The 27,330-nt window shown below is 35.6% G+C and overlaps 1 protein-coding gene across 5 annotated transcripts in view; it reads right to left on the bottom strand.

Annotated features, from left to right (window-relative positions):
• The window catches only part of LOC114350424 (collagen alpha-1(XXV) chain), a 93,506-nt gene that overhangs the window by 30,232 nt on the left and 35,944 nt on the right, over positions 1-27,330 (bottom strand). For all 5 annotated transcript variants that reach the window (XM_028301231.1, XM_028301233.1, XM_028301235.1 and 2 more), the window contains exons 2-3: positions 15,527-15,576; positions 12,968-13,467 (exon numbers count right to left, since the gene is read on the bottom strand). In XM_028301231.1, the coding sequence (XP_028157032.1) occupies positions 12,968-13,467; positions 15,527-15,576 (550 nt within the window). The remainder of the gene's footprint in view (positions 1-12,967; positions 13,468-15,526; positions 15,577-27,330) is intronic.

The raw sequence follows: 27,330 nt of genomic DNA, 5'->3' as shown, positions 1-27,330 counted from the left end.
AAATGACACTACAAACATTACTATTGGAGCCGGGTACCATTCTGCAAAAAAGTATGTATATCTTCGTACACAACCAGATCTGAGGCTGGTGGTCATAGTAAAAGTTGTTCATCTTGGTAAGACCTTTCAAACGATACTAGACTCATATCTATTGGAGCCGGGTACCATTTTGCCCATTGTCCTTTAACTAAATACTGTAGAACCTTATGTAGGACCTTAATAAAACTCATTTTGCAATAAAATATAGTTGGATTTTTGTCGACTGTTCAACAAAATACAAATTGAAAGGACGCAGTCTAACTGTCATTCAATAAGATATTTGTTGCAAAAATACGAAAAGAACGTTCAAATATTATGAAAATAGGATGATTTCTCGGTTACTGTTCTTATTTTATTCATCAACTAGCGGCCGCCCGCGGCATCGTACGCGTGGATCCCGTTTTACCCCCTTAGGGGTTGAGTTTCGTAAAATCCTTTCTTAGCGGATGCCTACGTCATAATATTAGCATCTACCTGCATGCCAAAAGACAATGCCGGAAATTGGCGTCTTTTTTTTTTCGCGCGGCCATCGACCAAACTTTGTTTTTTGATTACAAAATAGTGTAATAAACCAAACTTACTATGACATGTATACCTCTAAACTCAGTCTGAACTGAGTTACGAGCATTAGAAGTTTGATGATTTTCATACTAGATTTGCTTTTTGCGCGCAAAGTTTTGTAAGAAATTGCAACAAAATAGTGACATTGTATGTGTAAACAAACAACACCATCCATTAAAGGCTCCAGACATCAGTATGGAGCAGAATCATCGCAATAAAAAAATAGCGCAATATTTTGTTGCAATTTCTTACAAAACTTGCGCACAAAAAGCAAATTTAGTATGAAAATCACCAAACTTCTAATGCTCGTAACTCAGTTCAGACTGAGTTTAGAGGTATACATGTCATAGTAAGTTTGGTTTATTACACTATTTTGTAATCAAAAAACAAAGTTTGGTCGATGGCCGCGCGAAAAAAAAAAGACGCCACTTTCCATACAAAATCTGGCATTGCCAAAATCAGCCCAATCCAACCAGTGGTTTGGGCTGTGCGTTGATAGATCACTATGTCAGTCAGTCAGTCAGTCAATTTGTATATAAAATAAATGTGTCGCGCGTGCTTTTAAAGATATATTATCCTAAAATATGTCGGTAATAGGTGCGAAGAGGAAATGAGTCAACCATTTTTAAGTCAAGGATATTTAAATTAAAATAAACTGAAACCTGCTTTCAGATACTTTTATTTAAGACAAGTTTTTATCTTCAGCTTTACCCGCGTGTTGTCTGCCAATGAAAAGCTTAATCGGAATAAAAACTATCCTATATCCTTTCGCGAAACTCTGACTTCTTCAAAAAGTTAAAGTTTTTTTCGCATGTTATAATATTAGTAGGGATTTCTTTAAATATTATCTTCTCACGTTGAGTCACATCGCTCCATCATTGTAAGCTAATATTACCCTTAACCTCTCCCAAGTGAAAATTCATGTTCTGCCTACTTTGAATATTGTACTTGTTTAGTTTTGGTACGTACCTTTAAAGAACATGGTACAACAAGAAGATGTAAGGTTAATGTACTCTTTAGGTAGCCATAACATCGTATTTTACAACTTTTAAATTACGTAGCGTAGTTATTTGGTTATGGGCTTTCTCTTGACAAAAATTTCACTACTACCTACATACAAACATTATGGAAAACTGCGTCAGCTAGCTGAGCTAAACTAACTCAGATTGGCCTGTTTGCATCTACACCCCCAATTGTCCTATGTCCCCTAGATGGGGCAGAGGGCGTCCACAACTGTCCTCCATCGCGTTCGGTCTTGAGCTTCGCGTTTGATCTCGCTCCAAGTCTTGCCGATCCTCTTCGCCTCGTCTGCCACAGTGCGCCGCCAAGTTTGCGTTTTTCTTGGGGGTTCCAATCCAGAGCCTGCTTGGGGATGTGACCGGGATCCCTTCGGAGAGTGTGGCCAATCCACTTCCACTTGCGGCGCTTGATCTGCTGGTCGATCGGAATTTCGTTACAGTGTTCCAATAGCTAGCTAGCAGAACATATTCTAGCTTTCTTTTAGCATTTTAAGGGATGTATGTACCATAGCGCTAAGTGCGAGTTGGATTTTATGTTTATCATGAAAGGTTGGTCCGTCCTGCAAATATTATGTTGACATTCGAAGACAGAAAGACGTAAGCAGAAGAAGTAGTGACCTTATTCAATTTTTATTCACCTTTTTTGTGAATTTTCGTTCACCTTTCCATGGAAGAAAGAGCTATTAACAAGGGCCACATCATTGAAAGTAGATTTGAAATGACATTGACAATGGGGATGTTGCCTGGGTCAAAAAGCAAGAGTTTTAATTAGTCCGTCAGTTAACTTATCAAAAAATACTCTACACGTATTTTTCACTTTTTCAAACTAATGAAAATTTAAAGAGATAAAGCGCCCCAAAGTTCATAAGAAGAGGCCCGTGACGTCAACGCTTGCTTAAAAATGCCGCACGTTGTGACGTCGTGCGCAACTTCAACGCACCATAACTATGTAATTATTTGTTAGATTGACAAATAAAAATATATGTGTCCAATATTTTTTGATATTAAACATTACGGACTAAAAATTTTTTTTAGGCAACTAGCCTATTCAATTACGCCCGTATGCACAAACTTTACTATGAGGCCTCACAGTGGGCGTGGACGCAATCACAGAGCTCTATCCAGAGCTGTGCGTTCGATTTGCTGCTTCACTTAAGCAAGTATCGTTTATGAATACGAGCATAATAGGATTGTACAAGCAAGATAATAATGATTTTTCATTGTAATACTTTGAAACTTTGAATATTCCTTTTAACCACAAAGAGAAAGGAAAATATGTTATCTCGAACTTAAAAGTTGGAAGAGTAAAATATTTTATTGAAAATTCTTTGAATGTAAGAAACAGTTGCTTTGATATTCGGACCTTTGTGTTAAAACTTGGGTTGGTATTTCAAGAAAGCCTTGTAAGTTATAACTTGAGCATTTTATAATTGTTTATCTAGTAACGTAAAGTAGGTACTTACATAAAAATAGTGGTAGCTTAGTAAGGCTGGTCCCACAAAACTAACCAAATATACTTAGTCTTGTTTGTTAACGTGATAATACCCAAGTTGTATAGGTCCTGAAAGGCCAATTATATTAATCAATCAATGAAAATTGTATAGAACTAATAAGCAAAATCGATCATTTACTCATTCACGTTCCTTCTAGAACAATCCAAATGAGGCAACCCCCGGTTAACATGCCGTTGACACCCCGGCCGGTACGGCCACACTGACTAGCTTCGGCCGTATCAGAAGTATGTTATGATGGTTCAGAATATTTACGCAGTTTACACTCTCGACAGACAGATTATTATAAACTAACGCTGCTGTAAAATAATACGATGACATAGGTAATTTTGTTTCAAGGTAAAAATGGCCATGCTGTTAAACAACTTTTAATTACATAATTACCAATTTATTGATCCTTACTTTTCATACCAATTAGTGTTAAGTTCTTTCTAAATGTAGCAACCCGAATGAAGCTACTGCCCCGGTAAGCATCCCGTTGAAACCCCGGCCGGTACGGGAGCGGCAAATCCGCTGATTTACCGGCTTCGGCCTTATCATAATCTGCCACGTCCCTCATACTTCACGCTGAGTTACTGCCCGCCTCCACTATTCAAATATCTCAAGTGAAAAAGTTTTGTGGGATATATTGGCAAGATTTTTAAGTTGAGATTAAAAGTTTGATTTTTTTATTTTCATACTTTATTTTTATATTCCCAAGAACAGTATATTCTAAACATTGTAAAAGAATCACATTTTGTTTAACATTGGTATTTGGGAACGATAACACTCGTAGTTCTATTAAGTAAGTTTTTATTAAAATAAATAAAAGTATTTTTATACGAACTATATAGCTAAAAACTATAAAGCTTTTAAGTGATTGCCCGGTGAAGCTGGAAAAGCTCATCAAGCTACCAGCGCGCGTCCCTTATAAAAAAACGTTATTACCTACGCATAAAATTATTAGCGAATAAACTAGAAGGTACCTATACCTCAGTATAAAATGAATTCTTTCATTTTCATTAAAAAAAATTAAATGAAATGCAAACGAACGTTATCATTCATCATCATCATTTCAGCCACAGGACGTCCACTGCTGAACATAGGCCTCCCCCAATGCTTTCCATGTTGATCGATTGGTAGCGGCCTGCGTCCAGCGCTTCCCTGCTACCTTTACGATGTCGTCGGTCCACCTTGTAGGTGGACGTCCCACGCTGCGTTTTCCGGTACGCGGCCTCCATTCCAGAACCTTTCTGCCCCATCGGCCGTCAGTTCTGCGTACTATGTGCCCTGCCCAACGAACGTTAAATACCTCATTAATATTGTCACGATTCCACATTCAATCTTATTAAATCTGGGTCAAATATTCAAAATACTTTCGTCTACATCTTTCTATCAGTGTCGCTCTTAGACTCCATAACTCTTCATTAATTATCCCAATTTACACATGAAATAAGACTTCAAAGGCCCTTGATACAATCGTCATAAATCTTGGTGTAGCGGGTTATCAAGCGGGGTTTACACGTTGCTATCCTACTAATATTATAAATGCGAAAGTTTGTAAGGATGTATGTTTGTTACTGTTTCACGCAAAAACTGAATTGCACGCGGGCAAAAGCTAGTTTCTTAATACTGAATAACCCATATTCACAAAGATTACGAGTACCTACTTTGAACTCCCACAGTGCGCGTGGACGCACAGGGTGATATACGAAGAAATCACAGAGCTCTATTCAACGCCGTGCGTTAGATTTGCTGCTTCACTTAAGCAAGCATCGGTTGTAAATACGGGTGTAAGTTTCTTGCGCTGCTCAAAAGTCCAAAAACATGTAACTTTTCCTATTTAGTACCTACCATTTCTAGAATTCTTAAAAAAAGCCAAACTTTCATAAAAACATCGCTATACTATAATATGTGGGTGTGTTTTTCAAATCATTTAATTTTGTTAAATTGATTTCAAAATTACGTAGCTTGAACACATTACACAAATAGTAAATACGTACTACATATTATTAAACTAAGATTAAACACCAAACTAAGATTAAACTAAGATTAAATACATCGGTAGAAATTTTTTTAAGATTTTTCCATCTTGTCGTGTCGACAACAAACCTATACACTGTCAGCCAAAAACTATATCATATTATATCTTAATTATATTAAAATAGAACAGTGTAAATTCACCCACCGAATGAGATCACGTATGAAGCGAGTTAGTTCGAAATGAAACGACGAGTTTTTCAACGTGTCTCACCTAATGGCAGTCGAGTTTCGTTTGTCTACAATATCTGATGATTTATGGCGTAAGAAATACAAGTTTGTATTTTTCCGAGCACTGTGAGTAAGAGAAAGATGGATTATCATGACAGCCTCTTTCTGATACGTCGGGTAATACAGATCTAATTTCATACTCTAGGAAATATGGAAGGCAGTTTGTCTCTGAGGTTCATATGGTGTCTAGTCTAGGAGCTGATTTAGTTGTCATAATTTCATGCATATTTTTACATTAACATTAGTACGGATTGTCTTGTTTGCCTTAGCGCTCCTGCACATGACGCCGCCGCCGCGCCGCCACCGCGCTATTAAAGCATAATTTCGCCCGCGGCGCGGCGGCGGCGCGGCGGTGGCGCGGCGGCGGCGCGGTGGCGGCGTAATTCGTTACCAGTTTTTAATAAGGAAGCAAGTACCTACTTAAGTCTCTTTCGTGAACTTATTTATTAACCAAAGACAACTGTAATTTCCGTAGTACTCTCAAAAGTAAATAAGTAAATGAAGTATTTAGACTCAATAAGCTACAGGTGCGCTAGAGCACTAGAGGCACTTGATATTTCGTGATTGACCAGCAAATATTAGTAACAAATAATTAATGTAACTAAACGGTAAGCATGCATACGACGAAGATAACACTGATTTTACTAGTAAATGCGCAATTGGAAGGAAAAACAAAGGATACGTATGCACCCGGAAAGGAAATGTACAAAACAAATTGTCTACTCGTTCCTTTAGAGGTCTCTTCAAAGAAAGTTCGAACAAAAACGTAGCGGACTTCTCCGAGAAACCCCACTCAAATCCTTGGGAAAGAGTCCCAAACCACCGTTTGGTCTCTTATGTGGATGTTGTGGGTCAAGTTAAGAGTGAGGAATATAGCTAGAATTTAAGCAGTGCTCCTAAAAACTTAACACCTCGGACATCGTTAAAAATTATGATTCCTCTACAACTTCTTAGATATTAATATTTGTATTTCCTTAAGCAGCTCAATAGCAGTTCAATGAATTATTCAGTTTTATTTTGCTTTCATGTGGAATATAGCAGAAAATTTTGGCTATTATGTTGGCAGAATCACTGCGTAGCGCTCTACGCACCAGCGGCATAGCAGCCATTATGGATCATGTACTTGACAACCACATTATGTAAAGGTTTCTTATTTAATTTCTGCACAATACAGACATTTTTGAGCATATTGGTTATATTAATTGTTTGAGATTTCTTTGTACAATTTTTTATCAAGAAAAAGTATGTAGGTATGATAGTATGTCCGTCATCTGTATCCATTGCACTTCAGCTTGAATTAGGATGTTCTTCTTCTTTTTTGCCTAGCCCTTTCTATTTTATCTGGGATCGGCCCTCCGTATCATGCGTCTCCTTGAATCTTCAGCTTGAATTAGGATGCTGTGTGGAAATTCCCAAGGACATTTTCCACCCGCTCATTCTCACAGCTTGGGCGCCACAAAGCTGTTCAAAGTTCGAAGCTGTGTGCCCACAGTTAATACAGGTACAGAGTTAGGAACTGTGTTAATAAAAGTTGCGTTTATGAGGTGATGGCTGAAAATCGTTTATTTAAAGTTTACTTTCTGCTTTGTAGAAAAATTAATTAGTATTAACGAACCAAAATGTCTTTATTGATTTACCTATGCATCATTGACATACTTATTTCTTTTATTCATGAATAATTATAGAGTCTTTGAGTCTTTTATCCACAAGGAGATAGCTCTCGGTATGCATCACACCTAATGGAAACTGATGATTAGGCTTAAGGTGGATGCGAGCTTCACCCGGAATTCTCAACTACTGAGGAACTGGCTATCCTTCCTCTAACTGCAACAACGCTGTTGTCTTAGTACCTACCTTAATTAAAGACCCAATCAAAAAATGTTAACACGCTTACTGTCAAAACAATCCGCCTAAAAACAATTGCCGTCTGTCTTTTAATATAACAGCAGTCAAACTGTTCACGACTTCATAACACATTATCACAATAAAGGAATATCTTTTCCTCATAACAGATAATATCTCCGCAACACAATCCATGGAGTCCCATAGATATAGATAATACGTGTAATATTGTCCCATTGAAGCAAACGCCACATATAAGAAATGGAGAGGAATCGGAAAAATTGGATTCTGCTAAAGCCAGTTCAATATAAAATTGAGGCCAGCTTGGAAGTGATACTGAAACACTGTGTTATGAAAGTGAGCTATAAAATTGAAATGTATGTGTAGATATACACACGTTAAATGTTTTGATTATGATTTTAAGCTTTACTTTATACAATAAAAAACTTGAAAAAATCGAGCTGCCTCGAACCCACGACTTTTCGCTTGCTTTGCTTTAGCTCTACTTATTTTTTAATTAAACGAATGTGAAGAAGACTACACACTTTTAAGAGTTTCTGTTAAGATTCAGCCAAACCAACGCGATCACACGCGATCAGCCGGCGTGCAGCGATGGCGATCAATGCATTTAAGTCTGATCGCCATCGCTGCACGCCGGCTGATCGCGTTGGTTTGACTGAACCTTTAGATGGAGATTATTAACTGGTTGATAGTTTTAAGTGGAGATTACATGAATAGGGGTGTGTGACAGTACAAAAATATTATTTTTTATAAATATTTATGAATTGCTCGTTATTATTATCACATTTCCTGGTTAGATACTTTTTACTAGATAGCGAAGTGTCAGTAAACTGTTCACCTTAGCAAAATGGGTCTGAAATATTCTGTCACTTTATAACAAATTACGATTAGCAAAAAACATTGTAATATACTATTTTTATTTAAAACTTCACTACTATCAACCAAAAATTCTCAGAGCTCTCAACTTTTCCATTTCCACTTAACCTAAAGGATTTAAACTCCGCTAAGTTATTCGTCGTCACTTTAAAAACTCGAATACTCAGCTTAAGCTATTTTTTAAACGTACTGAGCTATCCTAAATGGCATATTTATCGTCCGCCGTCAGGCACACTGAACGGGCGCAGACACTCATAAAAAGCACATAAAGTGTTTGACGAATTTGCATGAGCTCTGTTTCTATTGAATTCTAAACCAAATTGTCGTTGTAAAATGCGCTTTTTCCTCTATAGTCGAGGTCTTACGCTGTACAAACGATGCTTGCTTGTGAAGCAGCAAATCGTACGAACAGTATTGAATGGAGCTCTGTGATTTTGTTCGTGTTCGGGCGTCAAAGTTATAAATTAATAACATCTTTCTCATTTTCTTACGTGTAAGTACTTACTAGGCTTAACAAATATGCTGAAACCTTGAAAGGCCTGAATATTTACTTCAAAGACCTCTCATAATATCTTAGCTTGAATCTGAATTCTGAGTTTGAATTTGAGACTTGCGTCATTTCCTATTTTGGAACTCAAGTTTAATTCAGTGTGACATGTTTAAAAATACTTTGTGATTCAGTTATTCGAATATCAATAGGACAGATGTATTCGGTATGCGCATAATATCGGGTTAGTTCTAAATAAGCTGGTTTAAGTGAAACATTGTTAAACAAATAAATTAAAATAAAATAAAAGTATAAAGATTGTTATGCACAAAATATTCAAGAATATAATATGAAGTTCAAGTACTTATTGATAGATTTCCATTATGAGGCCATACGGGATCATCGCATTCTTGTCACAGATCAAATATCGTGTTCAAGTATATTCACACTTGCGAAAGTAAGCAAATACACACTGCTTTGTGTTTGACAATAAAAATCCATTCACTCCTAGGTGTGAAAATTCACATAAATACTATCATCATACCCAAACTGTTTGCTATTTTGTGCCTCTAATACTAAAGTTCAAAATGGAGTCTGTAATTGATTCAACATAATACTTACAAAATGTCAAATTAATGTAAACTTATCGCAACAAACAATCGCGGCAATGTGAATATTTGCATGAGATTTTGTATTTTTATCCAATGTTTTCTTTCGAAGCATTGAAAGACAAAAGCAGACACTACAGGATTTTTTTCATTCAATTATTATAATTAAGTTACACAATAAAATAGCTCTGAATTTGAGTTTTCTTTCGTCCTAACAAACTTTGTTGAATCCACAATCCTAACCATGTCTTACCCTAACCATACTTTGGTAGAAATAAGACTACTTTTTCTGAACTAATCTATTAGAGTTAGACTTAAATTATAATAACTACGTAGGTACCTGTGACTGCCTGTAGCTGACAGTAGTAAATATAAAGTACTAAAACGTACCCTTCTAAATGTTTACTAATAAAACTTAAAAGGGTTCACATTTCACTTCCAAATAAAACCATACACTCAAATGTACGACCTTCCAGTTACAGGGCTGATATTAGCGTATGGACGCCCCAAAATTAGATAACAATTTTCGGGTACAGTCACGCGTAATAAACTCAAACTCCAATTAGCGTTTTAGAACGCCGCACACTTAGCCACTAATCGCTACACTTTCTTGCTTTCTTATTGTGCTGGCGGCTGAGTGGCCCGTCCAAGACACTCGTACAAGCACCAAAGAACTTGTGGCGGCTGCTTGCTACTAGTAATGGTGAAGTGTGCGGCGCTTAGTACTGCCGTGTACTTTATAAGTGGCTTTTATAAAACGCAGGCATAAGTAGTTAGATACTCGTAAGGCAACGCACTGAATGCTGCAACTAGTAGCGGACTGTAATCATCGTGCGTAATTTCTTGGGGATGCGAAGTTTTTGACTGATTTCGGTGCATTTAACTCGTACCTAATAAATTACCATAGTTAATGCATGAAATACTGTCTAGTATGAGCGACGCAATACAGTAACAAGTTGCAGGGCAATTTCAGTTTACTTTGATTCCTAAGATATAAAAATGCATTGCCTTTTGTGGCGGCTTGTAGTGGCCAAGTGTGCGGCAGCGTCATAAGGAGTTTACCGTAAATAGTACAGTCAACAGCAAATCTGACAATACATTTTGTTGCATATCAGCACTTGTTACCACTACATAAGATGCAACTGTTCAAGTTAATGTGCTCATTCGTACTTACACCGCCGAATTCATATAAACAATAACTCTGCCTAACACGTGCTACGCCGAGTGCGAAAACGTAGCGGGGTGTTAGCTTAATGAACTCATAACGGCTGATTTAATATCGGGCTGGTTACATTAGCGTTAGAATGAAACCGAGTTTAGTCAGCTGTAGTTATGGAAGGAGACACACGAATGCTACGGATTGTTAACAATCGTACAAACTCTACCCTGATAACCTATAGTTTATTTGAACTGATAAAAGATAAAAAAAAAAAAAAAAAACTGTAACCCAACTACCAAAACAAATCCGTTTCGTTCGACTCGTTCTGATAAAATTAAATGCACGTTCACATTAAAAAGTCGATTCAAACTAGCAAACAAAGACGGATTTAGGACGATTAGATGATTTAATCAAGATACTCATTTTTTAAACATGAGACTTCATCCAGGATGTTAGTGTCAGAATAATTTTTATCAATACCCATATTATTTTAGTTACGGAGTCAAGAGGTAACATAGTTTTCGTACACAGAGTATAGATAGCCTATATTATCCTAAGTCTTAAGGGCAAGTATAATTTTTTTCTTCTCCAGTCCTACCTACAGAGCTGGATGCAAGGCGCTACTATCTGAATCATTAGGGTTTGCTCATCATCATAGGGGTGTCATTCAGCAGTGACTGAGATGACGATGAGAGAGAGACATTTTATAGTCTTATCAAAAACTTTAGACCTAGGGTGCTACTTAAAAAACAACGCGCTGTCTAAACTCAGGAACCGTGTGTGCGAAGCCACGGAGAATTCCAAATAGCGGGCCAATTTAACAAGGAAGCACTATAATTATGTACATAACACTAATCCGTTTAACGTTTATGTACCAGGCCATTGTCATAGAGAATTCTAAACCGACTATTACGCGAATCAGTTTGATTGATCTTAGTAATCAATCTCATTAGATATGTTAATGATACAACAACAAGGGTATAATATGCTTAACCTTTGTGCGTGTGTTGTTAAGTTGGATTTGTGTAAGCTGTGATTATGTTGATATCAATGAAGTACAAGGCACGTGATGTGAAACAGTTCGCCTGCAAAATTCGACTTTATTTTCGTGAAATAAGGATCAAATCAGATCAACTAACCATCTATTTTTTAATTCAGATAATCTATCTATATCTATACTTATAATAAATCTGTAGAGAGGTCAATTCTGTACATGAAATATATTTTCAAAATAACTATTTAAGGGTGATTAGTGATCGATACTGATGCCAAAAATGCAATCAGTAAAATTTTTGTCTGTCTGTCTGTATGTTCCTTATAGAAACAAAAACTGCTAGACGGATTTTAACGAAACTTGGTACAATTATTCTTCATACTCCTGGGCAGGTTATAGTATACTTAGGAATGCCCACGGGAACGGGAATTAGCGGGAAAATCCTTTTGTATGAAAAATCTGAACCGCTTAAGTTAGACGCTTGAAATTTGGCATGCAGGTACCTTAGTAAAGGACATTGTCAGAAACCGCCTTAGATTCCTGGGCACAGCAGTAAAGTATCAAAATTAATCTCTTACTTTTTGANTACAATTTGGCTGCGACAACTACAATACAGAACATCTCCCAAATCGATGTGCATAAAATAATATAATACAATACTAGTAAGTAAGAGGTTATGATAACAATATTGCTATCAATAAGTTTATAGAATTGGTCCGCCAGGAATAATTGTTCTTACATAAAGATTTGTGTCATTTAGAACCTAGAAAGTATTATTTCGGCACTGTTGATCTAACGGCGAACAATGTATGGAGAACGAACATTGTCCTTTAAAGCTTAGTTACAACAGGATATTGCAAAATTCCCACGGGAACGGGAGTTAGCGGGAGAAAAAATTTGTATGAAAAAATCTAAACCTCGTAAGATAGATGAATTGGGTAAAACGGGATCCACGCGAACGAAGTCGCGGGCGGCCGCTAGTAAAAACTAAAATTGTTAACATTTCTTAAACATAGGTTACTCATAGGCTAATGAAAAATGGGAGACAACTCACAAAGAAATGTTAACACCACAAATAACAAATTGCTTCTATCACGATATTTGACTTTGACTATATTTTACATATTTTTTCGAACACCTAGAATATTTTACAGAATACAGACTGATGTGGGTTACGAGCTGTAGAGTTCGACATCGCACAAAGCAAAACTGGATTGAAAGCAAACAAAAGATGAGCAGGTGAAAGAAACGTAATTTCACTCGGGACTGTGAATGAATCAAAGTTTCCTTATAAAATTAATAACATAGAAGCAGAGGATTTAATAGTGACTGATAGAATCTTGACCTGTTAAGGTTAAAGTTAAGGTAGTGTAACTTAGCTTTTAAATAAAGGCAGATTTATTTTGAAATGACTGTGCTCAAAGATAACTAAGGCGAAACAACTCATCAAGACGATGTTCTTTTAAATCTTTAAAATTCCTGGTGTGGCATAATAATAATAATCTATCAAATGTAGGGAGCAAGTGGGTGTCAACCAGGACGGACAATATTTTTTTACTAGGAATATTATTAAGTATTTATGAAAATAATTATTTCTTACCTCAGCTGCCGTAGTTTCCTCAATCTCACTTCTTCCCATAAACAAAGTGTCATCCGTGTCCAGATAAATTTCTCCAACTGGTCCCGAAAGCTTTTCAGTGTTGATCTCCAAGCAATCAGCGTATAACTTTACACTGTTTTCTTTCACATAAAACAGTAGTTGTGTCCATATTCCTTCTTTGACGATACGATTTACGAAATTTACTTCGCCCTTCGGTAGATGCTTGCTTTTGAGAGATATTGTGACTACGTCTGAATTGACTGGCGTGAAACACAATGCTAGTGTCATATCCTTGTCGTTCTCAATCGAAAATAGGCATGTTTTCTTGAAAACATCCAATCTGAATTCCACGGTTAGGGCGAAAGGTTGCGTTATTGTGTTACCGCTGGATGGTAACAGGCCAACATTTACAGCGATTGACGTCGTTTCGTCATTGAGGGTCAAATCATCGGTAGGTAAACCACGATTATCTTCGTACTCAAAAAAAATGTTGTAAACGTCTGAAAAAGAAAAAAAAAGTTGTATTTTGGTTAAAGTAATCATAAAAAATGTTCATAAAAAAAGAAAATACAATCTGAATATTTTTGTGTGTGTTGTTGAAGTGATTTTTACGAAACCTTATTCTATTTTTAAGTCCCAAAGCAACCTCAATCGAAACTTTAAAATTAGGTCAATTTTTTGGGCATAAACATCTCCATTTACACGAATTTCTTATCTATTGCTATTTGTCAAAGTGGAGGCAAACAAATTGCTGAATTAGCAGCGCCTCCCTACTGTAGAGGTGCGTTTAGACAAGTTTGCTGTTTGTTTGTTGTTTCAATCATTTAAATCACCTGTACATATACTTTAAAATAGGCATGTTTAATGTACAGGTGATCTAACAGCACATACACTTTATATTAATATATACGACAGAATATTTATTATAATAAACCAAATTAAAATTTTTAATGTCGTAAGCGACAGACATAATTTATGACAATAATTTTAATTTATGCGATAATTTCCTAGTATCCTCATGACAATATTGTTTACATCGTCTAGATAGTCTAGACAGTTTTTTCAAGAAGTCTTTAAGTTATAAATTAAGCTTATTTAAAACCTTCGGGTGTATAATAACACAATGTAGATTTGAGACATCGAATTTATTGGAACGCGAAAGTAAAAATTGTATAAATGTAGATATTACGTCTTAAAGACCAACCGGCTAATCTTTAAATCATTGGGGTGACACCTATGTTTAGGAGTGGACGTGTGTGTGGCTAAAATAATGATGATCTCATAGAGTAAAAAGTCGAAAGAGATAAACTGAATTTCTTTGCGCTGCAGCGCTGTTTCCCAAATGGCTTATTTATTGTCCCGAAGCAACTAACCTACTGGTTAAGGTAATACTGAAACGTGTGAAAAAGCTTTTTAAAAGCTACTAACATAATAAATGAACTTGAATTTGACTATAAGGTAATAAACCGTGTACCACATAATTCAGTGATAATCTAAACGAGGCTCCAAGACGCGCCTTTATATTAGCAGAAGCTGTTTTACTAATCTTGATCGAGTACTAATGGCGTCAGTCACGGTAGCTCTTCACTCCAATACAGTTGGTGTTAACAAACACGCCTCTGAACAATCTTCGAGTATCACGAAAGCATTAATACAAAACATTGTTGGTGTTTACGTCACTTTGAGTATTTAATTTTATGCGTGCCTAAGGGCCACTGTATCAATGCAGCTTCACGATTAGGCGACTTCATGCGTTTTAGCGACTGCTGTCACTGCGCCGAACTTCCGAAAAGCGTCTCAATCGCCACGTTTGGCGTTTTTAGGTGTGTGGTCGCTGCATACAGCTACTAAAAACGGCTTAATCACCCATCGCCGATGTTAATAATAGCAGTGTGCTGTGTCTATAATAAAAAAGAATAAGTAAAGATAGAGCGTACCAGGCACTGATTCGTTTCAGCCGAATGACGTCTACTGCTGGACAAAAGCCTCCCCAAGGATTTCCACAAAGACCGGTCCTGCGCCTCCTCGCATCTTAGTTTATAGTGATATTGACATCAATATTACTGACATTTCTTTCTTCGGTAAATCTCCCCGCATACAAATAGACGTGTCGCACTCAAGCTGTAAATTTTTCTTCATTCCAACCACCACACTGTCAGTATGTATTAAAGTAGTAATTATATTATTTCAATGTAACTGACAGTGGCTGATGTAACTTATTTGCAGATAGAAAGTAATCTTGAATTTCGGTGATTTTTGATTTACTTCAATTTGAGAATCATGTTACAATAGAGCTTAAAAGGCTTAAAAGCTTAAACAGAGCTTAATCCTTTAAATAGAGTTTCCAAACCGAAACAAAACACGTTTTCACTTTACAGAGACGTAATCTCAGAAAAAAAAAGAATTAATCAGTAAATCGTAGGCGTGAAAATACGGCAACTTTTAAATTGCTTAAATTCTTTGATAAACGAAGTGATACTTAAAGATTGTATTTATAAGCTTAATCCAGATTCTGTCTTTTCCATTTGTGAAAACCTACAAATACTAAAAAGCGCTTACCTTCTGATTGACAGTTTACTGTTTGCAGCCACGAATAAATAATTATGTACCTGAAAAGAAACAAACATGATTTAATATTACCTGAATAAATTAAATACTACCTACTTAAAGGGTCAATATTAAATAAATTATAATTTCATTTAAACTGTTTATTTTTCCTACTTAATTAACAAATAAATCTAAATTGAATATTTGGAATTAAGAATAATCAGAAATAATATAAAATTGTAATAAGTAATTTTGTCACTTAAGTATCTCTGTAAATTATGTTCCTTTCGTACTAGTAGTAGCCAGAGCGGTTAGAGTTAACAAAATAATGGAGATTTTTTTAAAAGTTACAACTGAGCTTTATACAAACACGTGCTATGAAGAAATACATTATCCCCAATTATTATGTTATATGTCTAATTGTCTATTCTTCTATGTGCAAAGAAGAATGCTTTCTTAAACAATTTCCTCTCGGTTGTTTCATGTATACAGTGTGTCCGGGCATGTAGTGATCAAACTTTAAGGGCGTAATCTATGGACAATTTTATCGGTGAAAATACTTTAAATTTGGGGCTTGACCCATTTCTCGCATATTTACAAGGATTTAAGTTTTTAAATTTAAGTTTTCACCTCTTCCTTCAAAAACAAGTGATAGCGTGGGTAGTTTAACATTAATAAGCAAAAATTTTATATCATGCGATAGCCAATAAAATTATCTATTAGTAGAAGTAGAAAACAGATACAAGTTTCATACATTTTAAGGGTGTAAGAATGGATTTCATTAGAAATAAACATGACTTTTTTCACATCTTTTTCAGTTATTTCCCAACACAAGAAAAACTAGGTCGTTAAGGTATGTTTTATTTGCATTGTATTATTAGTATTTGAGCTATTCTACAAAATGAATGTAAATTTATTACTCTACGTCTATTAGTTTCGACGTAATTGTTGAACAAAGATACCCCTTCCCAGCGGTTTCCATAGCGCACGCGACATGCGAAAATGCATTGCCTGAAAGAATCACACAACCTATTCCGATTACTATGGAAACCGCTGGGAATGGGTATCTCTGTTCAACAATTACGTCGAAACTAGTAGACGTAGAATAATAAATTTACATTCGTTTTGAAGAATGGCTCAAATACTAATAATACAATGCAAATAAAACATACCTTAACGACCTGGTTTTTCTTGTGTTGGGAAAAAACTGAAAAAGATGTGAAAAAAATCATGTTTATTTCTAATTAAATCCATTCTTACTCCCTTAAAATGTATGAAACTTGTGTCTGTTTTCTGCTTCTACTAATAGATAATTTTATTGGCTATCGCATGTTATAAAATTTTTGCTTATTAATGTTAAACTACCCACGCTATTACTTGTTTTTGAAGGAAGAGGTGAAAACTTAAAATTAAAAACTTAAATCCTTGTAAATATGCGAGAAATGGGTCAAGCCCCAAATTTAAAGTATTTTCACCGATAAAATTGTCCATAGATTACGCCCTTAAAGTTTGATCACTACAAGCCCGGACACACTGTATTTATTACGTAGTATTTTTATCATCTCAAGGAGGGAAAATATATTTTTTCTCCCCTAAATTCCGTTTTCCTTGTCGGCCTTTATATTAGCAGATCGCTTATTACATAAGCAAGTAATACGATATTGTGATATAACGGATCTTCGTTTAATTATAACGATGATAATGTTTTGTTCGTAATAATTATTAGAACACATCAAAATGACTAGTACTTATTTATAGGTACAAATTGTGAGTTGTAATGACCAAATAATTACATCCCAAAAGCTATGCTTTAATAGCATCATTATTACAATTTAATAGGTTTAAGATATTTATTTTCTCAAAAGATTACAAAAATCACTTACAGAGAAAATACAATTCAACAAAAATATTAATTATGTAAACGCGCGAACACAAAAGTGGGTACATATAAAAACATTCATAATAGTATGTAATGACACGTTAATAATTTAGACCAATAATTTATCTAACATTCTAGGACATTTTCGTCTTTTGATTCAATATTACAAGGAAAGAAAATGTACAATTAAAGAAAGTAAACCTAGAATCGTTTGTTTTTAAGCCACAAGGCTGACTTCAGACTATTTTAAAAAAAAAAAACATGTTTTTAAGTCAAAATTACAGAAGGAAGAAAATGTAAAGTTACAAATAAAACTTTATATGGATGGAACAACGTTATGGCTGGGTTGCATCATCTAAATCTAATGGTAACTTTAACGATAACTGGTGTTATTGTATGAAGTTTTACAGTTTTTTGACATTAATGTTAAAGTTAAATAAAGTAAGATGGTGTAACCCAGCCTATAACTATAAAATTTACAATAACATTGATTTCAGTTTCATTGAACTGCAATCATTTCATAAAGTCTAAAAATTGACTTAATCTCTTCTCCCACCCTCGTGACCCCGATAGATCATCTATCAACACGGTCACTCAAACGAGTTAACCTTTTACCGTGTCAGTTGACATCTCACAGATCCCTTAGGGATGAAAAATGGGGGTCCAAACTTTACGAAATTGGAATAGTTAGAAACCCTAAACGGTCCCTGAAACTATAACTGCGATAAATATGTGTCACGTTACTTCTGCTGACCCATTTGGTATGGAGAAATGTTATTGATGACATTATTGTACCTTTTTACCTTTGGACGGTAGTCAGCATTTTTTTATCGATACTTCTGAGTTTTCTGGGTCAAGTTCCCAATCCCAGAAAAAAGTAAATGGCAACCCTACAGATCTCATTTATTTTTTTATTTTTATTTTTTCCCCTTTTTATATCTGCAATCGACTTAGGTCATAATCAGATGTTTTGTTTTGCTTTTTTGTTTGTGTTCATGAGGAGGGGTATTCCAGTAAATTCTCTCCCTCGGTTTTTACTAATTCACGTAGCAATCTAGNTTCGGACGACTGACGGTGGTGAAGCCACCGTCATCGGCGTCTGAGACAGAGTCACATTCCATGTCCCTACTGGGGGCATGGGATTGGTGATCTATCACAATAGAGTGCTCGTTCGTGAGCGGGATTGGTAGCGGGGCCGAGTTAGGATCGCACATGGCGTCCTCGGGACATGACGGGGAAGCAGGCTCCTCATAGACGGAGCTTGCGAGGGATTTTGCCCGTATGTGGGCTTTAAACCCGGAGAGAACCTCCGGGTGAGTGGCCCGGAGGAACTTTAATAGTTCCTCCGTGTCCATGACATGGAGGGTGTATTCGCGACGCGTGAATCTACACCGGTTCGCAAGTCGCAACCACCGAGAAGAGCCGGCAAGAAACTCGGTGGTTATAGCGGTGTGTACCGAGTAAACGGGCGAGACAGTAAAATGTTTACTCGGTCGAGACAGTTGGGTGAGCGAGTCACATACTCGAGCGCTCGGCCGAGCACTCGGCATAATGTTCATACACACCGAGTACTCGGCCGAGAGCACTGTCTCGCCCGTTTGCTCAGTACATGTGATCAAGGCTTAAGATACTCGTATTAAACTTGAATATTGAACGAAAGACATTTATTCAAAATTTCTGTTCATTCAAAAGCATAATTATGGTCAGCCATTTCACAAAACATTGAATACAGATAATATTCTTGCACGTGTTAAGTGTTCTAATTAATTAGCGTTCCACGTGTATTTGAAATACGGTTATTATGAAATGTAAGATGGTTTCCGCACAGAGAAGCTTTATCGACGTGGTTTAACTAAACAATATAACAAGAATGGGTAGGTCTGCTAACCTCCGAAGTGAGAGGAGATAGGAGTCCGTTGGGTACTTTTTCACTGTCTGCTAGAGTCTATCTAGCAAGTTGTAGATCCTGGCTATAGAGGAGTTGAAGCGGTGTTAACGAGAGGTATAGATCCATGCCTATACGCGACGCAAAGACTCCTTGTAGGTTTCAAAAATTACTTACGGCCGCCATAAGTATTTTTTGAAACAGAGATACACTCTCCAATCATAATATAAACCGCTATGCCTGCCTCTGTGTGAAGTCCATAACCAGTGTAAGTGGGAGAAAAAACGTGATATGCACTGTCTTATTATTACACCGCCTGCCACGAGTCTTTCCGCCGATTAAAGTATTGGAATATAAGCCTTTGTCCAGCTTACAATAGAGGAAGCTGATAGTGGATGCTGCTTTGGATGGTGGACAATGAATCCATTTCAAACGGCATATCAGTCTAATAGTAGTAATCAATAAGTGCTTGAAGACGAAAGTCTACAACTAATGTGTGTTACCTGTGATGACTTATGGCTCGGAATCGTGGCCTCTCACTATAGGCCTTATTCAGAAGCTCAAAGTTGCACAGCGTGCAATGGAGAGGGCTATGCTCGGTGTTTCTTTACGAGATCGAATCAGAAATGAGGAGATCCGTAAAGGAACTAAAGTCGCTGAAAGTGGCCGTGGGCAGGGCACATAGTACGCAGAACTGACGGACGATGGGGCAGCAAGGTTCTGGAATGGAGGCTGCGTACCGGAAAACGCAGCGTGGGACGTCCACCCACAATGTGGACCGACGACCTGATAAAGGTAGCAGGAAGGCGCTGGATGCAGGCCGCTACCAACCGTGCGATGTAGAAGTCATTGGGGGAGGCCTATGTTCAGCAGAGGACGTCCTGTGGCTGAAATGATGATGATGATCAGTCTAATAAGTAAATGTAGAGTTGGCATAGTCTCTAAATTGAAAACTGCAGTCTTTAAGAAAATGTTGAAAGCCCCTGGTCTAAATAAAGCGCCTCTAATTTTAACCCTCCGTGTACGAGGTGACTAAAAGTTACGTCCCGTACCAGGTGGGGTATGACACACCCCAATATACAAAGTGATAAAATTTTCATTCAACATTTTTTTGGGTGGAATTTAATATTTAATATTGATTATTTACGTATGCTAATTAGGTTTAAGAAATGTTCTGAGCTGAAAATATGTATTATAACATTTTTATCATAAAAAACAAAAAGACACAATTTCCGTTGTTCTTGTAATTTAGGAATCAGTTTCTTATGTATAATTTTTAATTAGTGCCTTTAATTATGACAACCGTTTTTATTTAACAAAGTACAAGTCTTTACTTATAATTTAAAAGTAAATTAAAAACTGGAAGGGTATAAATTTGTTTTGATCATCGGTTTTCAATTTACCACAATTCTGATGAAAGAAAATGAGTATGCTCAATGCATAAAATGGGAGCGTAATAATTTTATTTATTTATAAAATATGTTATTCCATTTCAGTAGCCCATAAATTGTATCACCAAGTATAAATTGTAGCCCATAAGTGTATGTTCACATACATCTTTGGATCTCAGTACTAAACTTCCAGATTTGCACTAAAAGTCATCTCATTTGACTAAAAGTGCTTGAAAATTTCAGATACCGTAAAAATCACGAAAAATAATATTTGTACTGAATTCTATTCAATTGACAAAGCTAAAAATATATAAATTACACCAAAACTGTTAGATTTTTTTTTTAACTTTTTAACAACGTCCCGTACCAGGTGGGGTGTGTGACACCCACACGCACTTTAAAGCCATGTAACTCAGTTGGTAGTCACCGCTGGACTGATTTTGCAACGCTGATCGAAGCAGCAGTATCATAATTCCAGCTACTGAGAATTTCAAATTCAACACTTGCAAATTTTTAAAATTGTGGCTATTTTTAAATGACTGGGGTGTGTCACACCCCACCTCGTACAGCGAGGGTTAAACCTGTGTATTTTATCGTTTAATTACATCCTTCGCTCGTTAAAAAGCAACTATGTTGATGTGTAACAAGAATGTTAGGGAGCGACAATTTTAAAGTTAATAGAGCGATTAAACAAATTATTTACCTTTGAAATCGAAGGTAATAAATTGATAACTCTAGTCTTTGGATTTAAAAAATGTTTGATGATCTACTAACCAATCTAGCAATATATTGAAAAATAATGAAATATGCTTAAATTGTCCAAAAACCTTAATGCCTTGTCCTATCAAGCTTGGATGACTGTGTCATTATTACAAAAAATAATTACCACATTTTTAAAACCGTTTTGTAATAATAATTCGACGGAACTTATTTTTCCTTCTTGCTTTCTTTTCTTCGGGACTATTCTCATCATATATCCTGACATCATCATAAAAAAGTGTACATTAATTTTTCATTAATCATCTAATTAAATCTTCAAACAAAACTCATGTTTAATGACGTACACTCACTCGTGTAACATTATCGTGTGGGAGTAAGAACTTAGGTTGTCTAAATTCCACCGCTTAATTTTGTTAATTAATTCGCCGTCTTATTGCAAACTCGACAGAATAACTGCCTTTATACTCCACTCCAATCGCGCACTTTAAACGTTCAAATAGAAAACTGATTAGAGACTCCTTTGATTCGCAAATGTGAAAGATACACATATCACCGCCATACTAATTACCGCGCTTTCAATTAGGACGTGTTTTGAATGAAAATCACTAACTTCAACCTTCTTATCTTGAGTTTGTTACGTTCAATTTGGTTTGCCATTTTCATCTTTCACGACGTGGGGTGGCTGAAACATGTACATAAGGTTCAGAATCGCCTGATTCAGCTTTCAGTCTTCAGTGCTCTGTTGTCTATACCATCCAATGAACGAACATTCGCACTAATTTTGAACACAGACACTTATTGATATGGAAATTCGGTTCGCTTGTTTATATTTTACTCCTATACATGAAATTGCTTTCATGTAAATTAAATTAGTTATTCGTATGAGGTTTGATGAAGGCTTTGCTGCTACGGCAGGTATTAATTAAGCCCCGTGTAAGTGTTAGTATGTTGCGGTGTAACACTGAAATCGGTTATTGATCAAAGGTGTGTTACAAACAATCATAAAATTGGGTTTTGAAAGCATGGTTCGGAACTTGGTAAATTAAATCCTGACAGTCTCAAGGTTGCGGTGAACTGTGTGAGAGAGACAAAAAAATCAGAGGTGGAATTGTGTAAAGCAATCGTAATCATTTGACAGTTCATAACGTACGATAAAGTCAGTTAAACAAAGCGTTTGACAGAATAATCGTACGTTATGAACTGTCAAATGATAACGATTGCTTTACACAATTGGTTCCACTTCTGGTGTGATTACAGTCAAATATAAAAGAAAAAAACACTCGAAAGCATTTAATTTTCTTATCTTCATTACCTATATGCTTGCTGCCATTTTAGGTTTACTGATTAAAACAATAAAAAAATATCACTGTCAAAATTGGCAAAAAAGTATCTAACTTCGAAATATTTACTGTAACAATTAATTATTAATACACATTAAAAACGCGAGGTTGGCTGGAAAACAAAAGACGAGTGCAAAACGTTCGAAAATGATAAAAACAAAAACCGTGACGTGTGAAAGATCGTTAACTGCCAGTGTTTATTTAGTCGAATCAAATTGGTAGTTAATGCTAACGCTACCTATTAATTGCTATACTTTTTATGGCCTGTCAAAACGCGATTTCCTCATAGATTTGCTATAGAAATAGCACTTTGTGACTTAATTGTCAGTTAAAGTGTCTATAACAATAGGAATTTTAGAGCTAAACTACCTCCCTATTTTTGTTAAAAAATTAAGTTAATAATAATGTCAGTTAACCTGATTACCACCATCTCGTACAAATTAGATGCATATTTACCGAAAATTCGACTCAAACTCAAAAAAAAGCATGTAATAGGAATTTTGTTTACATAGGAGTCGCTTAAAAATAAGGAATTGATGCCATCATGAAGGTGAAAACGGGCATCAGACTTTTTAAAAGCACCCTACTCCACCACTCCGTCGCAACATCGTCTACGTGACGTCATCGAGTTCATTCCGTGCGTTCGTGATTATGACGACAATTTTCGTTTTATGCTCAGCAATTCATACTGATGCGTGAGGTGTAAAGCTAAACTGTTTGCATGTTTTAATACTCCGGCCCATTGTCTCGGAATTGCTTATTCTCGCTTGAATTTAGGTATTAATTAGAGTCAGTGTTGGGGAGTTTAAAGACATACCTATTTCAGTACAAAGTTACAAATTTTTTGGAAATGTTAATGGCTATTCACGACCACTAGTTAGCCGTGTAGTTCCCTAGAGAAGAAGAATAAGAGCGGTTTCGATATAACTTAGATCCGAATCCGACAAAATACGGAACTAGAAAACTACAAAAGAAATCAGATGACAGAAATTGAATGTAGTTCATAAACTACTAATAGTTTTACGACTTACTTCTCGGATCCGACGTAGTGAGTGAGTACCATTCCTACTCTTCCCATGAACACTGTCCTAAAGACGAAAATTACGTAAAAATATTATTATAGAAGGAAAAGCGATTGAAATTAAAATGAGGACGAGTCTGATACTTGCGTCATTATAAAAAATTAAGCATAAAAATATCCACCGTTTTCACTGTTATACCTACTTTGAAAACGGTAGTCAGCAATATTTTTAATAGACAACAATTCATAAAATAGCTTGCCATTTTACTATAAACTAGTCTACCTAGACTGCTGATCGAACAGAATATCGACATTCCAAAGGCAATGGTTGTCGAAGCGAATTCCATAGCGAAGTCAGCGCTATTGTAAGTGTTAACTCAGCCTGTTTGCTTACTTTTAGATGTAGCTAAAATAAAACGGCCAATGGTTTAGCGAAGTTAAGTATAAGAACTCTCTAATTTACGGTCTGCAAATAGAAATATGAGCAAACCAATATTAATAACTTAGCACTCGAACACATGGATGGTGTTTATGTAGAATGAACATAGATCAAAATCTGTTATGTTAATAATCAAATACTCTAAAAATATCCTGGATATAATAATATACAATCAAGTGTAGTGTGTTTAGATAGCTTCAAGCTCTATAAATCTTTAAAAATAATAAATGGTAGCTCATTTCAGTTAATGAAGATTTATTGTGCTAAAGTATCGGCATGACATTTTCTATGTATCTATCTAGATGTAAACAGACTGGCTGTTCTCCTTTTCTCAGTTCATTTATATTTTAAGTGGGTAGAAGAACTAAAGCTAGCTACATTCGAGAGCAGAAATCATAATCGAAACGTACCTACCTACATTGTTTATCTCTAGCATCGATATTCTATCTAATTAAATCGCATAGAATCACGACTTCAGGTCAGTTAATACAATGACGATTAGAACTATGCAGTTTTTACTTTTTATTTTATTTTTAAAATTTTATATTATTTTATTAATTTTTTATTATTTTATTTTTAAAAGAAAATTCCGTTAACCCCTCGGTTGTAGGATACTCGGAAGTATGATGGTGCAACCCACCCTTAGTTTAAGGGTGGGTTGCACCGTCATACTTTAACTTTGACAAAGGTCAAAAATCTGTCAAACTCCATACAAAAAACACCGGTTATCGTCATAGTTACTCAACGTTAGGTGGTGCAACTCAGCCTGTGTTACGAGTTGGTTCACCACGATAGTCGAGCGGCGGGTATCGAACCCGTGTTCCTCGGATCACGAATTGTTTGCATACACATTTCAAAGAATATAAGGTTTTACGTAGGTATTTACATTAAAGTGTAAATCGATTTGATCGAGACAATCGATTTTATATAGTTTCTTCGAACGCGAGCTATTCTTAGCCAGGTATTGTTACCATTTTGAGGGACCTTATAAAGCTTTGCCTAGCTTTCTGCTAAAACAGTAAATAATTGAATTCTCGAAATAGCCCGCTACAATTTAGCTTTCACCTTTTGTTGGCTTAATTGGGAAATAAAATTAATTTGACTGTGCCAATTTCAATTCGTTTCCGATTCGATATAAATAGGAATTCTGAAAATTGTAAGTAATATAATCTATCTGTTTTTCAGGATCGATATCCCATTCAACATTCCATTTCAATAACAGATTGATTGAAAACCGTTTTTCTGATTGAAATTAATAGGTATAATGTATTGTATTATTTAAACGCTTTATGTTTTAACATGATCAGTTTACATGTTTAAAAGTATCAATTTATTCGATAACGTTTCAAACAATTCAATAAATAGCCCAATGGTGTCGGGTCGGATCCGAGGAACGCGGGTTCGATCCCCACCGCGCCGCTGGACTATTGTGGTGAGCTCGCTCATAACACAATCATTTAGATTCGTGGTTATCTAAATGATTGTGTTGTGTGTGGGGTCAACGGAATTATGAGTAATTTGTATTTACAAACTAACTAATAATTTAAAAACTAATAAATTTAGAATAAAACATTCTAAAATTCAAATGGAATCCGTAGTTAATAAGACGTATAAAGTTATAATCTATCCCACTAACTGCTTGCTAGCTACGTGCAATCTTAATCAGGTCGTTTTTCTCTTTTCTAGTCAACTTTAACAACGTGACTAATTACTCATGGCTTAATCTGCCCTCCGGAGCTTGAACGAGGTAGGTAATGCATTTTTAAATATTATTTGAAAAATCTCTTACGTTTGAAAATTTTTACACATGCTTACGTTGGGTCGTCCTGAAATTCCTGAAAACGGCTACTAGTAAAGAATTTAGGCAAAAAAATCTATGTGCTTATTTTTTTTTAATTCCTTGGACATTTACTGCTATTTAATTTGCTATTTGAAGATGCATAAAACGCTTAGGCATTTAAGCAATCTATTTAAAAGTTTTACACTGTAATTTGAAATTATTTTTTTTTGGCATTTGGAGAGTTCTTACAGTCTAGTGAAAAATATAACTTATACCTGCCACAAAATTTTACTTGCTAAGATATTAAAGGTTGACTGACAATTTGAGAATTCCAATGTCCTTTTTGTACCTTATAATATGACTGTGTAGGCTATCATTACTGTCATCATCATCATTTTCATTCCACTGCTGAACATAGGCCTCCCCCAATGACAATTATACTGTCATTGACTGAAAATTATGATTTTTACTGAAACAAAAATAGCACCAAGACCGGTGTAACTGCTCCTCAGCTTGCAAAACTTGCAACTGTAATTTTCAACACTTGAAACTTGAAATGCTTCAATAAAATGCAAATTCGCTGCGGTCGGAACACCTCGTTAGCGCTAAATGATTGACTGGACGGCATTACGCCTCCGAACGAGTGTATTACCTAAGTAATTACTTAAATTAAAGGGCGAAGTGTGAGCTTCTAGTTTGGTGGTTCCGTGTTGGATTTTTGAAACTTATTTTGAAATATCTTAGAACCTTTGATCTAAATTTATATAAGCTCTAAACTACTTGGTATTGAACACCTATTGTATTTTATACGAAAAAAAAATGAAGTTAGTATTATTACCCGACTGTGCCAGAAAGAGGGTTATGTTCTTTTGGGTTAGTTTTTAAAATGTATGAGATATGATTTTTGAACCAATATAAGTTTATTATTGTAGTTAAACTCAAATCTGCTGAGCATTGTTTTCTAACCTTCTGGTTAGACGAAGTCGATGATGCAAGCTGAAACTATTGTTTTGAAATTGATTTCTTGTCAGCAAATATTTGTATTTATTGTTGAATGTCGATTTGTAATTGACATACATATTTTGTTTACATAACAGTACCTTCTTGTTTACATAAAGATAAATATTTAAACTATATTAAACGATGTACGATAATTCACTGATGCTGATGATTGAATGCTTGAATTCTTAAATAAATTCTTTGAAAGGTGTTTGTTTAATTTAGTCTTAGTTTTCTGTGAACTCAGAAATATTTATATTCTTGTACAATCCCTATACAGTAGAATCCCGATTATCCGGATCAATTAAAACAAAAAAAAAGTGTTCCGGATAATCGAAAATCCGGATAATCGATTTCAAACT

The sequence above is a fragment of the Ostrinia furnacalis genome, unplaced genomic scaffold (genome assembly GCF_004193835.3).
Source record: "Ostrinia furnacalis isolate ACB-3 unplaced genomic scaffold, ASM419383v2 OfSCF0890, whole genome shotgun sequence".
In the NCBI taxonomy this organism is placed as follows: domain Eukaryota; kingdom Metazoa; phylum Arthropoda; class Insecta; order Lepidoptera; family Crambidae; genus Ostrinia; species Ostrinia furnacalis.
Note: the sequence above shows the minus strand (reverse complement) of the source record. Positions and strands in the feature narration are given on the sequence as shown.